This window comes from Danio rerio, chromosome 9 (assembly GCF_049306965.1).
Source record: "Danio rerio strain Tuebingen ecotype United States chromosome 9, GRCz12tu, whole genome shotgun sequence".
Classification (NCBI taxonomy): domain Eukaryota; kingdom Metazoa; phylum Chordata; class Actinopteri; order Cypriniformes; family Danionidae; genus Danio; species Danio rerio.
In genome coordinates, this window is record NC_133184.1 from 14,232,499 (window position 1) to 14,252,866 (window position 20,368).

Genomic DNA, 20,368 nt, shown 5'->3' on the forward strand with positions numbered 1-20,368 from the left:
TTTATATATTATTATTATATATTATATTATTAGGAGCATAGAATCATCATATTTTTCAGAAGCTGTGACTGTAATGGAAATGGTTTAACCAAACATTAATTTTTTTTTTTTTGCAGGTTGTAGCTAAATTAATGTTGTAGAATTTGCATTAGTGTTCATAGAAAACTAAAGACCTTATTTCTAATCCATTCATTCATTTTTTTTCGGCTATTTTAGAGGGGACCACAGCGGAATGAACCGCAAACTATTCCAGCATATGTTTTATGCAGCGGGTGCCTTTCCTTAGCATTGCATCTGGAATAATTCTGTCACAGACAATGATCCGAATTCAAATTATATTCTAGTACCTACAGACACTTACTGGTCCTAACTTGTTTTAAATGCATCAAATGTCTTAAATGTTAATGTTAGTCGGTAGACTGATAAGAAACAGTGAATGAACAACACAATTACCCTTCTAACTTAGGAAAAAGTATCTTTTGTTCATTCTTATAATCGTTTATAGACAACACAATACTAGTTTTCAACCTGAGAAGAGAGTAACATTTAACTTGAGGAGGTTGTTCATTAGACCGTAATCACGAAATGTCATTAACATGAATATTTTTTTGCCAAAGGTAACATTGTTTGGCATGTCCTTATGACTACTTGATACAACATAACTTGTTATAAATCTGTCATAAACATGATTGTCAAATCTGAACTGTCTCCCCATTTGAGCTACTACTAATTTCCTTTAGATCTTTGAGAAGCTGCTTTGGCACCTTGTATTATACAGTATAAGCACTATAGCAAAAAGTGACAATCTATTTTGTTTTGTTATTGTGATTGTAATGGAGACATGCATCACCTGCTATGTTTTTGGGCTCTGGCGGGGGCTGCTGGACCGGTACAGGATTGTGTTTGAATAAGGCCAGGTTGTTGATCACATGACTACCTACAAGCGTGCTTCTCCCAAAGGCCCTCCAGTCCACCACAGTGAGAGTGAGGGGAGGGAGGAGATGTTCATCTTCAGGCAACTCCTACAGACGCACACGACAAGCTGAGATCAGCGAAACACGAGCAGAGCGACAAGGACATCAACAATAAACAGAGCCCTGCTGTCGTGGCAGTTCACTCACCACATCAAAGGCGTCCACAATTATTGTAAAGTTTGGGTTTTTCTTGTAGCTCTGTATCACAGAGGAGTTGACACCCGATCCTGCGCACTTGATAAAGACTTGAGGACGATCGACAGATAAGAGCTGAACCTTTTTCAGTTCTCTGAGGCCCCAGAACAAAACCTGCAGTGCACATCAGCCTAACCTCAACAACATTGTATTCAAAATGCAGACAAAGCACTGATAGTACAAGATCAAATCATTTATCAAATAGCAAAAGTGGTAGGTGCATGCTTTACTTAATATTCACAACACAAATGTAAATCAAGCACAAACATGTAATAACAGCAAGACCTAAAATACAGGCCGCAGGGATTGTTTCTATTTCTAACAAGCAGCTTTGACTACTGATGGAAGTACTCTATAGATACTTGAAACACATTTTATTGATGCTTATAGGGCTAAGAGAAATTTACAAATAGATTTAGATTAGAGTTTTCAAACACTAATTGGAGTGCATTAGGCTTGCACAGAAAAAAATTCTGTGTTAATGGTTTTATTCATTTTCCTACTGTGCAATGTTAAAGATAAAATAATGGTACAGAAGCTGTCAAAAGTTAGTAGTACCTACCAAAAAAAACTATTTACTCACTTTCAAGTCATTTCAGGTGGACAGTTTATCCCTTTCTGCTTTTGGACAAAGACATGTGGAGCTACAGTATAGTAAATAATATGTCCTGTACTGGCTGTGAATGGTACCCAGCATTGTGAAGCTTCAAAATGTTAGTTTAAGATGTTAATAATATAATAAATATGGATATTTTTCTAACACTAGAAAAAAAATTTCTAAACTAACTGGGCCCCATCATACACCCAGTGCAATGTTGTTTGTAAGTTTCAGCTGGGCACAGGTATTAGTTTCACATCCGGTGCCATGTTATTAAAAATAGCAAACGCAAATTGTGTACCAATGGGGTGCTGGTCTTAAAAGATGTGTGTTAAGGCGTATTGTTGGTGTGTTGCTATTTTGTGGCAAATAAAATGGAAATCACCATTGACCAACAAAAATTGGTTTAAAGTCAATGTTGCAGAGTTATTATTATTATTTTTGTTATTTAAAGAATGCGTTAATGACGTGGGTATCTAGGCAGGTCCAAAACGCATGCACACCATGCTTATTACACATACAATGATGCGCAGCAGCACATAAATGTCTTTGTGCTTTGTGAAAAATCAAAGAATTCAAATGTAAAAGAATGATAATTATTTTCTACATTTACATAAATATATATGAAGAGTTTGGATGCAAAAACCTCTAAGTGCCATCTGGAATTTTCTTCTACATTGAGCGTTTTTTCTTAGCCCCTTATGTCAATGTGCAGTTATTTCATGTTAAAAGAGAAACATATTCTCTGCCATAAAAGTCAAATTACTGAACCTAAACAAAGGAGCTTGAGAAAATGCTAATCATATATATATATATATATATATATATATATATATATATATATATATATATATATATATATATATATATATATATATGCATATATATATATGTGTGTGTGTGTGTGTATATATTATATATGTGTGTGTGTATATATATACACACACACACACACACACACACACACATAATACTTGGTGAAATCTGGTAGTTCCATTTTTTCCACTAACAAAATCTTCCAAGCAAATAGTAAATACGGCATGGTGCAAGAATCTGGTTTTATGCATGTTACGGCCAAAACTTACCTCATCACAAGAATTAGGGCAACCCTAATGCACTTGGATTGTTAAAATACTGCTCCTTGTTTCACTAGGCATTTATTATTCTATTGGGTTTGTATAGAAAATTTAATGATGAATGGATGTGTACGGTACAAAAACTCAGGCACCATTCACTGTCATTGCAAAGCTGGGAAGAGCCAGGTTATTATTTAATACAACTCTAATTGTGTTCATCTGGGAAAATGAAGGTACATACATCTAGGATGGCTTGAAGATGCAAATTTTTTCCCAATTGTGTTTTTTTACTCTACATATACAGTTGTCATTACTTATAGGTGTAATTTGTTTACCTCAATCCTGTACTTGCAGAGCACCGGTCGAATGTATGAGGGCACTGGGATAACAACTCCATCTGGCTCATCTAAAACAGGGAGTGAGTGCTCTCCTGACTTTGAAATCTGCAGAATATTACAGCAGACCACATACTGCATTACACTCTCCATCTGATTTTTTATGTTAGTAGAGCATAAATACACAGCATAACTCTATGTCCTCTTTGAAAACACTTTCCTTGAAGGGGTGTTCATAGGACTGTCATGAAGGAAAACCTCAATAATCATGACATGAATGAGATGCTTATGACAACTCTCATTATGTATCATTTTTATTAGTTATGTCATTTTAAATGCAAAGGTGACAGGTCTTTGTTATGACTTGATATTACCAAGACAACAAAACCTGTCAGTGTTATTTTTATGACAACTTGAAATTACCAAGACAACATAACAAGTCTGTCATAAACATAATTGTCAGGATGCCATTATAACCAAGTCTTGAATTTAAGCATCAGTAATATTTTGCCGTTAATATTGGCATTTGTAATATTTTCTTGAACGCAACTACACTGGAACATTTATTCGAAAGAGCATTGGCACTTTTTATGTGTCATGTAGTGATTATAAAGGTGTCTTGACAGTCTTATGTACACCGCTTCAAGTGTTTTCTCTCTAAAGGCACATTGCTATCATGTGCTGTGTGTGTCAGACTGGACCTGAATGAGCTCAAAGGCCCCCAGTATGTCTCCTCCAGACAGGCTGCCACAGAACAGAGGGCTGTACTGCAGCTGAGGAGGAGAGTATTGCTCTTCTGATAGTTTGACAACAGGAACAGCCACCGTCGAGCCCAGGTACTCGCTACCCTGGAGAAAACAAACCAACGCTTCAGATCAAAACATTTGAAAAATATTGCTTAACAGGAACACCTATATCTGTGAATGTGGTTTCCTTACCACTGCATCATCATCATACACTTCAATCACAATCAGCGGTGGCTCCTGGGCTATGTCGTAAAGCCCTCCATATAGAGACATGTTAGTCATCTTGATCACCTGATTCCACGTGGGAGTCAATGTTTGCTTTATGATCTGAAAGAGAATATATATATTATATGTGAATTTAAAAAATATATATATAAATTACTTATATTATAAGGTTATTTGCTTCATGGCAGAGAAGGGGCGACCCTTTTAACCACTGCAAGAGAAGCTGGTCTATTCTTCTTTGACTCTCGGCGAAGGTGGTCACACTTTTTACTCTACCTCCCATATCTCTCCTGACTGGCTCCTCTTGTCTCGTTTAATTCTATTTCTGAGGCTCTCCTTGCCCTGCTCTTTAAAAAAATAAGGAATTATGGATTTGATCAACTGGTCTCTAAACCCAATTGGCACCATCTTCTTGATGCGAAGTCTGGGTTTGGGGGAACCCAACTGTCCTGCAGACACGTTTGCAGCTGGATACATGATAGACGGGTGGGAGAAGTGGCGCATGGTGTGCCTGGCTGCTTTGTCCCTGGAGGATGTTGTAGATATCTATCTGTTTGGAATAACTTTGGTTTCGACTGATAGGCTTAGGCGGAGCCATGGGGTATTGATGATTGAAGAAAGCAGTCAGTGCGGCTCAAAGCCCCACCAAGTTGTCCAGCTGGATTGAAACGGTGGTGAGCAGGGTTGTTACAAACCTGACCGTGGTTATAGACCGTAAATTGGAAAACATCGGGGGGAAACTAGCAGCCTTGCAATGAGATTTGGACAGACCTGGAGACAAGTGACGAACATTAAATATCTGCGAAATTGGCAGACCCAAATTTGAAAACCTCGATATCAACATTGTCATTAACCCATTCTTAACTACTCATGAACTCCTTATGCACGTCTGCCTAGTGCGTTTACACAGAATAATAATAGAAAAGTAGTTGTCAACATCAACATGAACAGTTTAATCCCATGAGTTCATGAGTAGATAAGGTTGAGTTAATTATAAAGTGCCCCTTTAAGTAAAGTCATGACATAATTATACACTTATAGCTCATGAGTTCCTGATGGTTACATTTAGCTTAAACTTAAATGTTAATTAATACATTACTTAACAACATGTACTTGCAAGTAATAAAGGTAACTGTTATTCACACATAAACTGTGGTGACTCATGTTGCAGTTGTTTCGTAAGAAAAAAAAAAACAGCAGCTTACGGGCTCTGCATGACAGCTGCTGTTTGAAGAGAATGAAGGGGCCATAGCCTATTTTAGACGTTTATACTTGTTTTTTAATAATAAAATACATTGTGTTATGTTTTGTTGCAGTAAGCTTCAGTATTTTGAGAAACAACAAGAAATAATTTTGAATTGTAACTACTGTCAAATCTAAACTGGAATATACAAATTGTGGGCAATATGCATTTGTGTGTATTCCTAATTTAATTTATACAATAATCTTGATTTCATTTTAAATGCTTTCATTTTAAGACAGAATATATAACAAAAATCCTTAAATTAAGAGGAATTCTCCATGTTAATTAAATCTAGTTTGTTGACCTTTTCACACAAAATAAGAAAGGGGAACTGTTTAAAAAGCAATTAACAAGCTAGTTTTAAGATAATTAGATTAAACGGACAGCTTGGAATAAGGTGGTCAAGCCTGGTCATTTTTCTTATTTCAAGAAATCTTTCTAAGTAAAATTATCTCACTACGCTGCCAGATCATTTGAATCGTGTCCAGTCTGTGTTTCATAAATCATTCATTTATTTCTCATATTCAGATGGTCATTATTCTGCCATGTAAACTCGTACTTACACCAGTGCATTGGCTATGAGACAGAAAAGACACCCAGGCGAATGGGTCTGAGAGGCCAGTGTTGTCTGCTGCGATGAGTCCACGAGCCTGGTACATATGAGCCCTCAGCTCGAACATGTGCTGCTCTGCAAACCAACAACAAATAGGGTCAACAAGAAAAACATTCAAATCAGTGTCTTACATTTAGGAAGAACTGACATTTCTGTAGCTTTCTTGTCATTCAAACAGTAGAGAATTTCACCAACAAAGGGTGATATTGAGGTAAAAACAATGTACACCTTCAATGCAAGGTGAGCGACCTTGAATAAAAGTATCTATTACGTTCTATTTTCAATATTAGCTGAGCAGTCTTGCCTGTGTAGAGTAAATATTCAGGAGGAGCTCCAGTCCTATCCTCAAAAGAGGTGGACACAAGTTCAAAGCCCGACGGGAGATTGTCCAACATGCGGGATGACTCTGCGCAAGTTCCCAGCCACAAGAACACATCAAGTTTAGCCTGGACAGTCCATCCCGGTGCTCGCTTCACTGGAGGCTGAACAACACATTTTAATGTTAAACCTACAGTAGATAATTGACAAATGTTGAAAACCCTTTACGATACTACATAAAACCCTAAAAACTGTGAATTTAATAGAGTTCAGACCTTGAGGAACAGTGTCTTGATCTTCCCACAGTCTCTGCCTCTTTGCTCTGGGCTCTCTGAGAAGAGCAGGTCCCGAGCAGGGATTCTGGCATAGGCCACACGCTTGTTATTACTGACCAGACACACAAACACATCTGGTAAAGTGTGTTGAGGCTGAGATAAGTGTGAGACAAAGATGAGTATTAGTAAATATGGAGACTTAGAGGTTGAGGATATGGATGTTACATAATGACAAAATAATAACAACCTCCTCCACCAGAAATCGCAGCTTCTTTTTAATTTTTTGAGCTTCCAGCAGCATTTCTTTCACAGTCAAAGATCTCCTCTTTGGCTCAAGAAGTCCTCCTGCCATTTCAGTCATACTCTCCTGCAGTTCAATAAAACAAAGGCAAAGACTGGAGGAATTCACTACCAGACAAAGCTTAAATACACTTGACATGAATATGTTATCTCAAAACATTTCAACATTAACATTGTGATTTTTAAATGACACTTAGATTGAATAATGGGAATACTTCATAGTTAATTCATAGTCACATATAGTAACACAGAAAGAAAGTTAGTCTGAGGTTTTAAAGCAACATGTCTTTTTAAAAAGCAGCTAATGAGGACAGCTAATGAATCCGACCTACCAGCTCCTGTTTGCACATAGTTAGCCTCTTTTTGTCCAGCAAGGTTAAATTGCTTCCCTTCACCTTTTTTTCAGCAAAAGCAATAAACTCCCTGCAGTGAACACAACATTAGATTCAGACGAAATTAGGTTATATTTTCAAAACAGATGGAGCACACATTACATATTTTATCCAAAGGAAAAAAAGCTTATCTTCACCCTCACGTGATTCAAATTAAACAATAAGAATTAATACAGTACTGTCCATACAATAAAATTGAGGGTGGCACAACACAACACCAACATCACATTGAACAAACGTTGATGGTATGGAGATATTTATTTTAAAATATCTCATTCTCCATTTCACAAATGAAAGTCATAGGCATTTGGATGACATGAGGGTGAGTAAATGATCAGATTTTTTTATTACCGATTAAACTACCCATTTATAAAGCTCATGTGTGATAGATTTTTCTTAAGCCATATGAAATAATCCATTTTATAGTAGTAGACTACCTCTACCTAAATTAACACCATCTATTGGCTGTTCAGAAAAAAAGTTTACATGTCAGATCACAAGTAACAAAAAAGTATAACAATATTATAGCTATATACTTTATACTTTAAGTATAAAAAAGTCTGCATTACTAGCAAAAACTTGTGTTCTTTGTCCCAAATTAAAGGCATTGTTCACCCATTTTCATAGTGTCATCATTTACTCACCATTGACCCTTGAAACTAAAATATTTTGAGGGGTGTTTGGAAACATGCAACCACTGAGTACAAAAGTACAAAAAGCAAATATTATGGAAGTCAATGATTACAGATTTGTAACATTCTTAAAAATATCTTCTTTTGTTTTCACCACAACAAAAAACTCAAAACTTATTTATAACAAGTCAAGGGTGACTAAATGATGACAGAATTACCATTTTTGGGTATTTATTTAACTTTGAATTCCCCATTAACGTACTTGGCATCTCGTCTGAATTCCCGAAGAACGTGGTGCATGAGACTCCATGCTTCCGGAGATAACATTTTATCCAGCTCTGTGACCTTAGCGACTCCCTCTTCCTGACAAACATAAAATAGAAAATGGCTGCATGAACTACTAACCAATAACAAAGTAATTTTCTGAAACAATACTTATCGAAGGATCACATACAAACATGAGGGCAATTGTGTCTAGCATGTTGGCGTGATGAAGTCGGTACGCTCGATCCTCCCAGCTACTGTAAACATACACACAGGGCTTCTGTGCAGCGATGGGCAAATGCATATAATGCCTGCAAAAAAAGATTATCAGTTTTGTTTGGTTCATGACAAGAACTAGCTCTCAGCAACTAACGCATGGTCGCCCATTAAAGTTAAGCAGGGCTGCACCCAGTCAGTGCTTGGATAGGAGACCACATGGGAAGGCTAGGTTGCCAGCAGGGGACATCCAACCTGCGGTCTGTGTGGGTCCTAATGCCACAGTTGAGTGACCAGGACTCTATACCAGGGTTCACAAATCTTGGAGAGCCGGTGTCCCTGCGGGGTTTAGCTCCAACTTGCCTTAACGAACCTGCCTGGATCTTTCAAATATACCTAGTAAGACTTTGATTCGCTTGTTCAGGTGTGTTTGATTAGGGTTGAAGCTAAAATCTGCAGGACACCGGCCCTCCAGAAACAAGTTTGGTGATCCCTGCTCTATACTGCTAAGCAAGAGGTTAAAACCGAGGTCCCAACTCATTAAAAATTCCAGGATGTTCTTTGAAAAAAAAGTAGGGGTTTATCTTGCCCACTGGCCTCTGTCCATCATGGCCTCCTTACTATCTCAGTACCTCCCCCTCCTCAGAAAAGCAGCATGTGTATGAAGATCTATACTGTTATAAGTGACGGTGTTTTCATGACCATTTACAACCCTGGAAGAAATTAGACTCCACCCTTAAGTTGTTCAACTGATTTGGGATCAGTTCAGGAAAGATAAGGAGCAGGTCCCACCTGAATCTAGAATTCTAATTCTCAGTTTTCTCATGACAGCCCCTCTCTGGCAAATTCCCCTGAGGAAGGACCTTCTTTCTCAGGGATGGGGGCAATCTCATCCAGACCTCTGCAACCTCCAAGTCTAGTTTCTAGGCAAAATGCGCATGATTTAAAAGGCCTAATGCCAGTGGTAGTTGATATGATCACTCAGCCTAGAGCTCCCTGGACAAGGCTTGCCTATTGCCTAATTAGGAGACTGTTTGTTGAGTGGTATTCTTATCGAGAAAACACCCAAACTAGCCTGGCTAGTGTTGTACTAAGCTTCATGATAGATATTCATGAGGCATTATGTCTTACCGACTACAATGCTGAACTGCCACCAATGCTTGGCTCCTTATCACATAAAAATTGGCCTGTTTTTAAACAAAATCAGAGGGATGTGACTCCTAGGTAGAGTCCTTAAATTGTCACAATTTACCATCCTCATTCTGTCTTTCAGGTTACATCGATAACTATAACGTTTCACATGCACATACTATGTACTTATCATAGTCCTTACATAAACTAGTTACTACCCATAAACTAGATACTATCACTATGCCTGAACCTACCCCATATAATAACCTCATATAACCAGTCATTTCTTAAGAGAGAACATTGTAAGTAAATTAAATACATGTACTGTTTTAAGTAGCAAGCAAAAACCCTCATCCTAACAAAACCCACAGTTAGTTAGTAAACAAAATTAATGAACATTACTCAATACTTACATGTATAGTATAGTTAAAATATAACAGGATAACTGTTAAATAATGTGTTGCGGTATTTTCTTTATCTGATAAAGGTATAAAGAGATGTTTGATCTAACAACCTCTGTGCATCTCCAAAAATAGGCCTTTCTGGTGTTGTAGTGGATTTGCAGGGCATTGTGGCTGTAGTGTCCAGTAGAGGAGCAGTCACCGACACATCCTCAAGCTTCTTCTTTGATGGAGGTGGTGCAGCACCATCAATTAAGTTCCCAAAGTTACCTGGATAGACAAGTTCACATATTATGCCAACAACCTTTTTTTCTTTTTTATATATAAATGACATAAATCATGCCTTACTAAATGTTGTCCTATCATATAAATGTTCTAATATCTTCCCAATTTGACAATACCAATAATTGACCAAATTTTGCAAAGAGGTTTGTAAGTCGCATGGGGTGAGTCTTTTCTCTGGTTTTATCCTCGAAGCAATGGTCAGACAGAGAGGGCCAATTTGGATATGGAGCAGGTGTAATGTTTGGTTTCTCAGAGCCAGTCTTGAATCCAGTGGTTTTCATGGGTGGAGTACACACTATTTGGCAGTGTCATCTAAAGGCCTATCTCCACTTGAGTTTAGCTTAAGTTATCAGCCAACAATTTTCCCTAGACTGCCAATTCTAAGTCACTGTCCCATCTACCAATGCTTTTACCCAGAGGTGCCGCACCACACCTAAGGGAAAGCCAGACCGGCTTTCTCCTTTAGGTGTGGCTGTGCATTAAGGCTCAGTGAGATCACCACTGGTCGAAGCAATGTCAATTGTGAAAAACTTTGGCTTTCTTCCAAAGATATCCATCTCTACTCTGCATATAACAAGCTTGCTCTCAAATTTAGTGGCCCATTCAGTCTCTAAAATCCTTAGACCAGTGGCAGTTCCCATTTAAACCTGCTGCAGCAAACATGAGCCTTTTTTTATTCTTTCATGTTTCTAAATTAAAGTAAGTTTTTCATTCCCATTTTAATCCACATCTTCCAGTTCCCCAATGTAACATTTTGAAAATAGGCAGCCTACTTAATCAGTCAAACATTTTCTGCACTGGAGCCTTGAGAGGAGATGTAGATTCCAGTATTTGGTCTTCTGAGAAGGTTATGGCCTGGAGGAGAGATGCTTATCCCTTATCTGTGATTTCATTTCAATTGACAGGTAAGAGACCCTCTGATAGTGCCAAGAGGTGCTCTTAAGAGGAGGGGTACAGTCACATTCAGGCTACCACCTGCTGCCACAAACTTGAACTTTCTGTCTTGTTAATTCAATAAAACTTTATGGCAATCTCTACTGGATCCTCTCTATATTTTTGGCAGACTTACTATGAAAATTTTCTAAAGATTAAGCAAACTAGATAAAAAAAATTCATGTGATATTTACCAATCGTAAACTCTAGGGTGACTGGTCTATCGCCAATTTTTCTGTCGATCATGGATGCCTCAAATACACAACCAAAGAGCAGGAAAGTCTCCATGTCTTCATCTCTCATCTAAATTAAAAGGTAAAACATCACTTGACTGACTTTGTATACTTACTTTTTTTTGTTGTATTTCAAACAATGGGGGGAAGTGAAGACAGAATAAAAGTATAGAGTAAAAAGTAGAAGAACTGCTGCAAACACTTCACCTTCTGCGGGGGCTCCACTGGAATCACTTCAGGTCCTATCATCTTGGACTTCTCCTCTTCACCTCCTGCTCCTGTACCAGTTTTCCCACCCTTGGCATCTTTTGGACTGAACTTTGAGAGCAGAGATTTGGATTCAGCAGCTCCTCCAGACAGGATTTCGACACTCAGCTCTATGTAGAGTCTGCCTCTGTAGGACACCCCTTCACCAACACCTTCGTTCAGTTCCTGGCTGTCATCCACCAGTGTGGAATTTCGAAGAGAACCATAGAGGTTGATCCAGGCTGGCCCAAATGTGGGCAAGAAACCTTGAATTATAAAAGAATGCTAATTAATTACTAAAATGTGCATACTGGTGGCTGATATTTTGCTTTTCTAATGCAAAATAACTATTATGCACACTACACTCTAAAACCTAAAGGTGCCATGAAGATCCAAAAGAGTATTTTCACAGTAATGCCATGGAAGGACCTCTTTGATTTCCAAAAGAACTTTTACTGAAAAGTTTTTCAGTGTGAAGAGCATTTTCTTAATCTAAAGAAGCTTTTACAACTTGAAAATGAATAAATAGATATTATAGATGTTAAAGGTTTTTGTGGAAGCATCAATGATAATAAAGATGTCAATAAAGAACCTTTGTTTTTACGCGCATTTATCAAAACAATTTTTAACAATGTAAGCAAATGGCATACCATTGTCTCCATCTGTGTCATTTGATATGGTGTGAAGGTCAATGTAATGAGTCCCAATGGCCACATCATTCATGCTTCCTTCATCCAGAACCCGAATCTTTAGTCTCTGACACAGTGGAGGAAACATCTCCTTAAACACCACCTGCTCATTCCACACTGGATCTGCTGAGCTCTTTTGGGTTGATGTCCTTCCCTTTCAAATAGGAAAGTAAAAAAAGGAGCGTCAGAAAGAATTGTTACTCAGGCCTTGCTTTATAGGTTATAACCACACTTACTGACCTGTCCTCACCAAGGAGGATAAATATAATGATATAACCATAAAGATATAAAGGTTGCAAAATGATGAACCATTCTATGCAGTTTTTAAGGAAATAGTCCAAGTAGTGTGTTCACATTTACAAAGATTTTTGTGGGGTTCTGAGATCCCCAGGGTACCCCAAAGGACCCCTAGGGTGTCCGTGGAATATACATATTTAGCACACTGCTAAAAAAAATCAAAAATCACCTTTCATTTAAACAGAATAGGTCTTCACTTACAAAATCTCTACAAAGGCACTGCACCACAATTAGAAAAGAAAGTAACAATTAAGTTGAAGAACCACATTGTATAACTGTAAATACTTATTCATTCTATATAATTATTCATTCTAAAATAATACTGGATTCAGTTAAATAATAATGACAAGTGTATTCGTTTTGTAGTAAGCATTGGATTGTGAACTTACAACTTGACCAAAGAATGACACCTCAACATAAGGATCAATGAGGGCTGTTGTGTCTCCAACAAAAGCTTTGGTCACATTGGCCATAATACTGGAGTTTATTCTGGGAAGACCTTCTGCTCGGTACACGATCACATAAAACCGAGCCCACGGCCGCTCCGGGTTTAAGCCTTCAGGAAGCAGGAGGTGCCTGGGGGAAGATGAACCTTTACATATATTTCTTGTTTGATATTATTGGGGGAATTAAGAAATCCAAATGATCTGTTGACATCTATTGTAAGTCTGGGGTGCCCAAACTTGTTCCTGGAGAGCTGGTGTCCTGCAGAGTTTACTTTTAACTAGGGCTGTGCGTTTTAGGGAAAATATGTAATTGCCATTTTTCTGACAGATATTGCGATTGTGATTGTGATTTGATTTGTGATTTAATTTTATAGTCAAACTTCAGCCCAGTAATCTGTAAGCCGTGGCAACAATTCTGCGACAGCTCTCAAATATTATCTGTTTTTGTTCAGTGTCTGTGACTTATAATATATGAAATTATTCCCAATAATTATTATTGATAATTAATTATTATGATAATATTCCTGTATTATCGATGTCCTGTTTATTATATTAATTTGCCTATTAATGCTTTTGAAGCAGCAGATGACATTATCCCAATTGTCCACGTATAGTCTGGTTGCACAACTCGGATTGGGCAGAACAAAAGTGTGCTCACTGAATTGGCTAGAAAGACTGTCACACACAGACGGCAGTCGTGCATTTGCTCTGGGCAGGGAAAGTTAAATAATGCATTTATATTTCATATTGCAGCCTCTTGCGATTAACTAATCGCAATCTTTTAAATTGCAATTCTATTTTGTTTAATCGCACAGCCTTAGTTTCAACCCTATTTAGACACTCCTGAACTAGCTAATCAAGCTCTTTCTAGGTATACTAGAAACTTCCAGATAGGTGTGTTGAAGCAAGTTGGAGCTGAACTATGCAGGACACTGGCCTTCCAGGACTGAGTTTGGGCATCCCTGTTGTAAGTGATCAAAGTACAATAAAAACATCCAGCAAGTTTTACAACTCAAATCTTTCTTGTCTAAAACAGACGATACTGAATCAATCTGACAAAATGAGAGGGTGTGGAATGAATAGCTTTGAGTATGTAATAAAGTGGCTAAGCATGTAATGAATCATAAGAGGTTAACGACTGCTACAGAAAACCCAAAATAATAGCATAGAATTTTTTTAAAGATGCAATCAACATCTAGAGATCTTACTTATCAATTTGTTCCTCGGCATCACAGAATTTCTGAGATGGTGGTGCAACATCTCCCTTTCCAGACACACTGATATCACACTTCAGGTAACCTTTCACCCCAACACGTATGTCGGCAGGGTCTGTTAGTGTGGCCCACTTATTGATGAACTGATGCCCTGAGACAACAAGCACAAGATATTTGCTTATATAACAAACAAAAAAAATAAAAAAATCAACAACTTCTGACACTGCAAACCAAATAGTTACCAGGTTGAGAGTAAACTGTCCCAACATCAATCTTGAACGTTCCCACACAGTAGCTCTTCATAATCTTTGAGTGCATGACCTTTGGGGGAAGTACATTAATATGAGCTCTATAGGTTATGTTAATAAACTATTGTGTTCATGTTAATACTTACTGATAGTTTAATGACTTTGTCAAAAAAGATGTCTTGATTGCAATATATGTCAAACACAAAATACTGTTGGGTGAGAAAACAAAGGGTATTAAAAATTGTCCGTAAAGCCTTTTGATTTCAGCGATTGTCCAAAAGTTAAAGAGAATGATCACCTCATTGTAAAAGGGAGCGTTGGTTCCTTCTTTCACCGATGTCTGCTTTTTATCATCTCCAATTTCAATCACAACACTAGGGTCTATATTGTCCCCAACCAGCTGCCTGATCTCCGTTATATTGATGGAAATCTTAGGAAGAAAATATTTTTAGCATCTCTAGGTACTGGCGAGGTCACTAAAACTGTTAAATTCCTATTTTTTTATTGTAAATGTAACAAATTCTACCTGGAAATTTTGTGGTTTGCTTTCACCTTCCAAGATCTTGGATACAGCTTTACATCTTTAAAAGTAGAAAAAAAAGTAAAATGATGAACATATAAACTTACAAGAATGAACACATTCCACTATTTAACAATTGGAGAGGAAAACAAGACGTGCCTCTTAGTATTGGCAATCTGTCTGAAAGAAGTGTGGGTCGAGGTGGACTGTCCTGCAAACTCGGGCTGTAGTACATCTATCACGTCTGGATCTTCAGGATTAGTTTCAGCCTCAGCCTCTATCGTGTAACGATTAAACCAGCTCAGTCACAACTGGTTTACAAGCAAACCTTTGGTAGCAGTAGCATGTTTGATTTGTCTGTCTATTCTGTATCAACAAAGCAAGGCTGATAATCCTTGAGAAATGATCAACATCTTTACTTGTCACCATTCTTACTTACAAATGTTTGCTTTCATGGCCTTACCTAGAGCACCTTTGTTTGAGATTACAACACCCTTGTGTCCTTTCCGATGTTTCTTCTTTACTTTTATTCCAAACTTCTTGCTACAAAAAAGAAGTATCAGACTCTGTAAGCCATACAGTAGTAAACAAAGTAAATAAAAGCACAACATTTGCTTTTAATTACCCAACAAGTCTAATTAAAGGTATAGTTCTATCAAAAATGAAAATTCTGTTCTCGTTTACTCACCCTTTACTAGTTCAAAACATTTGAGTTTCTTTTTACCACATGAGGGTTTTGAAAACATGAAGACATGTTATTCTGGGAAGAGGACAACGCAAATTTTTGCTAAGGTATTAACCATTGTGCATTCATTTAAAAACGTCGCACATACAGTAGGTCTATTGGAGGACAAGAAATGTCATGTATTTTAATAGTATATTTAAATATTATTAATCTTCCACTTATGTAGATTTATCAGGAGATAACTACCAATTCATTCATTTCAACGATTTAATTTTTGAACCCTTTAAATGACAGTTTGTTTAGATAAAGACTTGTGGTAAAGTTTTAATTAGTCCTAAATGTGTAAGTTTTGTCACACTTACATTTAAGGTACAATTCCCACAATTAACAAACCAATAACTGTGATTTTTAGCTCAATAATCTAATCCTAACCTGGGCAAAGTCTAGAAGAGATAGATCTGTAGCCGAAAGTTAACAATAGTTATTTAAATGACAACAATGCGATTACCGTGCAACAACAGTTGTTTATACATTACTGTGTGGGTATAGGTATATAAATTACAATTTAATGGGTAATTTATTCAATAATATGAATAAATCTTGGTATGTTTAAAATACTTGATATATGTTTTTACATTATGTGGCTTGGGTGGTTTTGGGGTTGGGGTAGCTGTTAATAAAATACAATTTAATGGGTAATTTAATGTAATTCTATGAACAATTCTTGGTATATTTATAATACTTTGAATGGGGTGCTCTGGTTTCCCCTAGCAGTCCGAAAACATGTGGTATAGGTAAATTAAGTAAGCTAAATTGTCCGTAGTGTATGTTTGTGAATGAGTGTGTATGGTTGTTTTCCAGTGATGGGTTGCAGCTGTAAGGGCATCTGCTGCGTAAAACAAATGCTGGATAAGTTGGCGGTTCATTGCGCTATGGCGACCCCAAATTAATAAAGGGACTAAGCCAAAAAGAAAATGAATGAATGAATGGGTAAATCAATAGATATTATGATTAATTCTTGATATATTACAATACTTGGTATGTGTTTTTTTGTATTACAGTGTTGGTTGGGTAGATGTTAAAAAAATGATAATTTAATGAGTAATTTAATAAATAATATGAATAATACGTGGTTTATTTATAATACTTGCTGTATGTTTTTACATTAGTGTCTGGGTTGGGTGTTTTAAGGTTGGGTAGATATTAATAAAATACAATTTAATGGGTAATTTAATAAATAATATGTTAAAAAAATGATAATTTAATGAGTAATTTAATAAATAATATGAATAATACGTGGTTTATTTATAATACTTGCTGTATGTTTTTACATTAGTGTCTGGGTTGGGTGGTTTAAGGTTGGGTAGATATTAATAAAATACAATTTAATGGGTAATTTAATAAATAATATGTTAAAAAACGATAATTTAATGAGTAATTTAATAAATAATATGAATAATACGTGGTTTATTTATAATACTTGCTGTATGTTTTTACATTAGTGTCTGGGTTGGGTGTTTTCAGATTGGGTAGATGTTAATAAAATGCAATTTGATGGGTAATGTAATAAATAACATGAATAAGACTTGGTATGTTTTTACATTACTGTGTTGGTTTATGTTTAAGTGGACAGTAATAAAATACAGATAATGGGTAACTTAATAAATAATATAAATAATTCCTGTTAACATCTGGCAGCAGCTGCATCCCTTCCAGCAATAACCTCTAATCTGCTGCTTATTTATAGTCATTAAGTTAGTAGTTGGATTTAGGCATTGGGTTGAATTTGGAATCTATGTATTTAAAAAACAGTGCAAAATATGTACTTTAAATATAAATAAACAGCAAATATCAAGTTAATAGTGAGGAATGGTACTTAAACTAAAGTTACTGTTACTTTGTTAACCAAATTATATTTATGGAAGCAAATAAGGGTAAAATATTACAAGTTCTATACCAAAAAAATGCCTATTTTGACAAAGTTTAAATTAAGTTTAACACGTCGCTATTTAGAAAACACATTAACAACTCATATTGCAAAGACCAAAGAACTCACCCATGGGGTGCAGAGCTGTCTTTATCTTGGTCCATTCTCGTAGGAGGATTTCATTCAAAGAATTCAATATCCCGCTCAGATTATGTGACTGCAAGCCACTATATCCAGCAAGACAGTGAGCTGCACTTCCTTCCCAAATGTCTGTTTGACTTTCTGTTGCTGAACGATTGCATTACAAACAGGGGTGGCATGTGTGTGTTTTTAGGAAAGTCAGTGGAGGCCCATGAACAGCATTTACAATTACTGTTAATTTAACAAAACACTTCGCTGCCAAAAATAACATACAAAGTTGTGTGGTGAAACATATAAATTTATAGCAAAGCAGCATATAATGATTTTAAGGTGGGTAATGTGATGCATGATGTGCGTGCTTAAACATTCTTCCTTATCAGAATGAAAATATCACTGAGGCCATAAAACAACATCTGACAATCGAGCTTCTCCATCTGCACTTTGCTTATTCTATATAAAAGCAAGCGTATATACTCAATACATAATGAATATCATTCACTAAAACTGCAAGTTTACAGCATTCATTTAAGTTAATGTAAAATTCTTAACATGCTATTGTTTAATGTAAATAGCTTAATGTTCAACTTGTATAATAATAATATTAATGGTAGCACTTTACAATAAGGTTGTACTGGTTAATGTGTAATGCATGTATTGTATATATGTTATTTAACATTAGTTAATGGGTAACACTTTACAATAAGGTTCATTAGTTAATGCATTTACTAACATGAACTAATCATGAACAACACTTGTACAGCATTTATTAATCATAATTGAACATTTACTAATGCATTTATTAGCATCCAAGTCCATGCTTGTTAACATAATTGCACTGTGAGTTAACATGAACTAACAATGAACAAGTGTATTTTCATTAACTAAAGTTTACTAATATGAATAAATACTGTAGTAAATGCATTGTTCATTGTTTGGTCATTTTAGCAAATGCATTAATTAACATTAACTAATGAACATCATTGTAAAGTGTTACCAAATAAGGAAAATACAGTTGTTCATGGTTAGTTCATGGTGCGTTAATGTTAACAAGCACCAATGTTAATAATGCATTAGTAAAAGTTGAACTATAATTTTAATGGTTAAGAAGTGTTGTTCATAATTTATGTTAGTAAATACATTATCTAATGAAACCATATTGTAAAGTGTGACCATAATAATAATAAAACTAATAATATTAAAAGCCAACACTGCTATCGTTAGTACATGCTAAGTATTGCCTTGGGTAACGTATAAACATGGGCTTATTGTAAAGCGTGTAATTTTATTTGAACATGCATTAAAAGACAGCATCAACCAATTAAGTTCTTATTTTAAGTACGTAATTTAAATCGGTGTCTTAATTAATGACGAAGGTGTTAGCTACATACTGAAATGCATGTTCAAATTGGTCAGCAGCACACCTGATGCAAATTAGGCTGTTACACTGTTTGCTGACAGTGAAAAGCAGGATGTACAAGGATACACCTCTGGTAAATATATGCACCAAATATGCTACTCAAACATTGATCTCTGTATTTGTCATCAGCAGGCTGAATCATTTTTTATGTTTAATCATGTGCTAAAATATAAAAACAAAATGTCACAAATAACATTTAAAAAAATATAGAAATTACACAAGCATGAAATATGTAATTTCTTTAATAATTTGATTTTACAAAGAGATTTTACTCTAACAACTTCTTTAATGCTCGTGGAGCAGCAACTTACTTAATGGACTACGGAAGGCATTCTGCCGAAACATCTGTTTTGTAACACCTAAGAATGTAGAGATATCTCATCGTCCACTTTATTAGGTACACCTGTCCAACTGCTCGTTAACGCATATTGCTAATCAGCCAATCACATGGCAGCAACTCAATGCATTTAGGCATGTAGACATGGTCAAGACGATCTCCTGCAGTTCAAGCTGAGCATCAGAATGGGGAAGAAAGGTGATTTAAGTAACTTTAAACGTGGCATGGTTGTTGGAGCCAAACGGGCTGGTCTGAGTACTCAAAAACTGCTTATCTACTGGAATTTTTACACACAACCATCTCTAGGGTTTACAGAGAATGGTCTGAAAAAAAGAAAATATCCAGTGAGCGGCAGTTCTGTGGGTGCAAATGCCTTGTTAATGTCAGAGATCAAAGGGGAATAACCACTCATTACAACCGAGGTATTCAAAAAAGCATCTCTGAATGCACAACACGTTCAACCTTGAGTCAAATGGGCTACAGCAGCAAAAGACCACACAGGAAACTGGATAACTGAGGATAACGCGCCATGTCATAAAGTGCAAGCCATCTCAGGCTGGTTTCTTGACAAACATGACAAAGAGTTCACTGTACTTCAATGGTCTCCACAGTCACCAGACCTCAATCCAATAGAGCACCTTTAGGATGTGGTGGAACGAGAGATTGGTATAATGGATGTGCAGCCGACAAATCTGCAGCAATTGCGTGATGCTATCATGTCAATATGGACCAAAATCTCTGATGAATATTTCAAGTACCTTGTTGAATCTATGCCATGAATAATTAAAGCAGTTCTGAAGGCAAAATGGGATCCAA

The 20,368-nt window shown here is 36.4% G+C and overlaps 1 protein-coding gene across 4 annotated transcripts in view; it reads right to left on the bottom strand.

Moving 5' to 3' along the window:
- Positions 1–17,903, bottom strand: part of fer1l6 (fer-1 like family member 6) — a 40,410-nt gene extending 22,507 nt beyond the window's left edge. For 2 of the 4 annotated variants that reach the window (XM_073912542.1, XM_068223565.2), the window contains exons 1-25: positions 17,787–17,903; positions 15,509–15,588; positions 15,205–15,322; positions 15,052–15,106; positions 14,824–14,955; positions 14,672–14,734; positions 14,520–14,598; positions 14,272–14,428; positions 13,007–13,193; positions 12,282–12,474; positions 11,593–11,897; positions 11,347–11,455; positions 10,048–10,204; positions 8,377–8,497; positions 8,185–8,285; positions 7,231–7,321; positions 6,846–6,965; positions 6,599–6,751; positions 6,310–6,487; positions 5,956–6,080; positions 4,117–4,251; positions 3,880–4,026; positions 3,179–3,286; positions 1,122–1,283; positions 851–1,022 (exon numbers count right to left, since the gene is read on the bottom strand). In XM_073912542.1, the coding sequence (XP_073768643.1) occupies positions 851–1,022; positions 1,122–1,283; positions 3,179–3,286; positions 3,880–4,026; positions 4,117–4,251; positions 5,956–6,080; positions 6,310–6,487; positions 6,599–6,751; positions 6,846–6,965; positions 7,231–7,321; positions 8,185–8,285; positions 8,377–8,497; positions 10,048–10,204; positions 11,347–11,455; positions 11,593–11,897; positions 12,282–12,474; positions 13,007–13,193; positions 14,272–14,428; positions 14,520–14,598; positions 14,672–14,734; positions 14,824–14,955; positions 15,052–15,106; positions 15,205–15,322; positions 15,509–15,588; positions 17,787–17,821 (3,283 nt within the window). In that variant the 5' untranslated portion in view covers positions 17,822–17,903. Of the gene's footprint in view, positions 1–850; positions 1,023–1,121; positions 1,284–3,178; positions 3,287–3,879; positions 4,027–4,116; positions 4,252–5,955; positions 6,081–6,309; positions 6,488–6,598; positions 6,752–6,845; positions 6,966–7,230; positions 7,322–8,184; positions 8,286–8,376; positions 8,498–10,047; positions 10,205–11,346; positions 11,456–11,592; positions 11,898–12,281; positions 12,475–13,006; positions 13,194–14,271; positions 14,429–14,519; positions 14,599–14,671; positions 14,735–14,823; positions 14,956–15,051; positions 15,107–15,204; positions 15,323–15,508; positions 15,930–17,786 lie in introns of those variants that run through there. The other 2 variants (XM_068223566.2, XM_068223564.2) reach the window with 1 other exon arrangement.
- Positions 17,904–20,368: the final 2,465 nt, after the last annotated feature.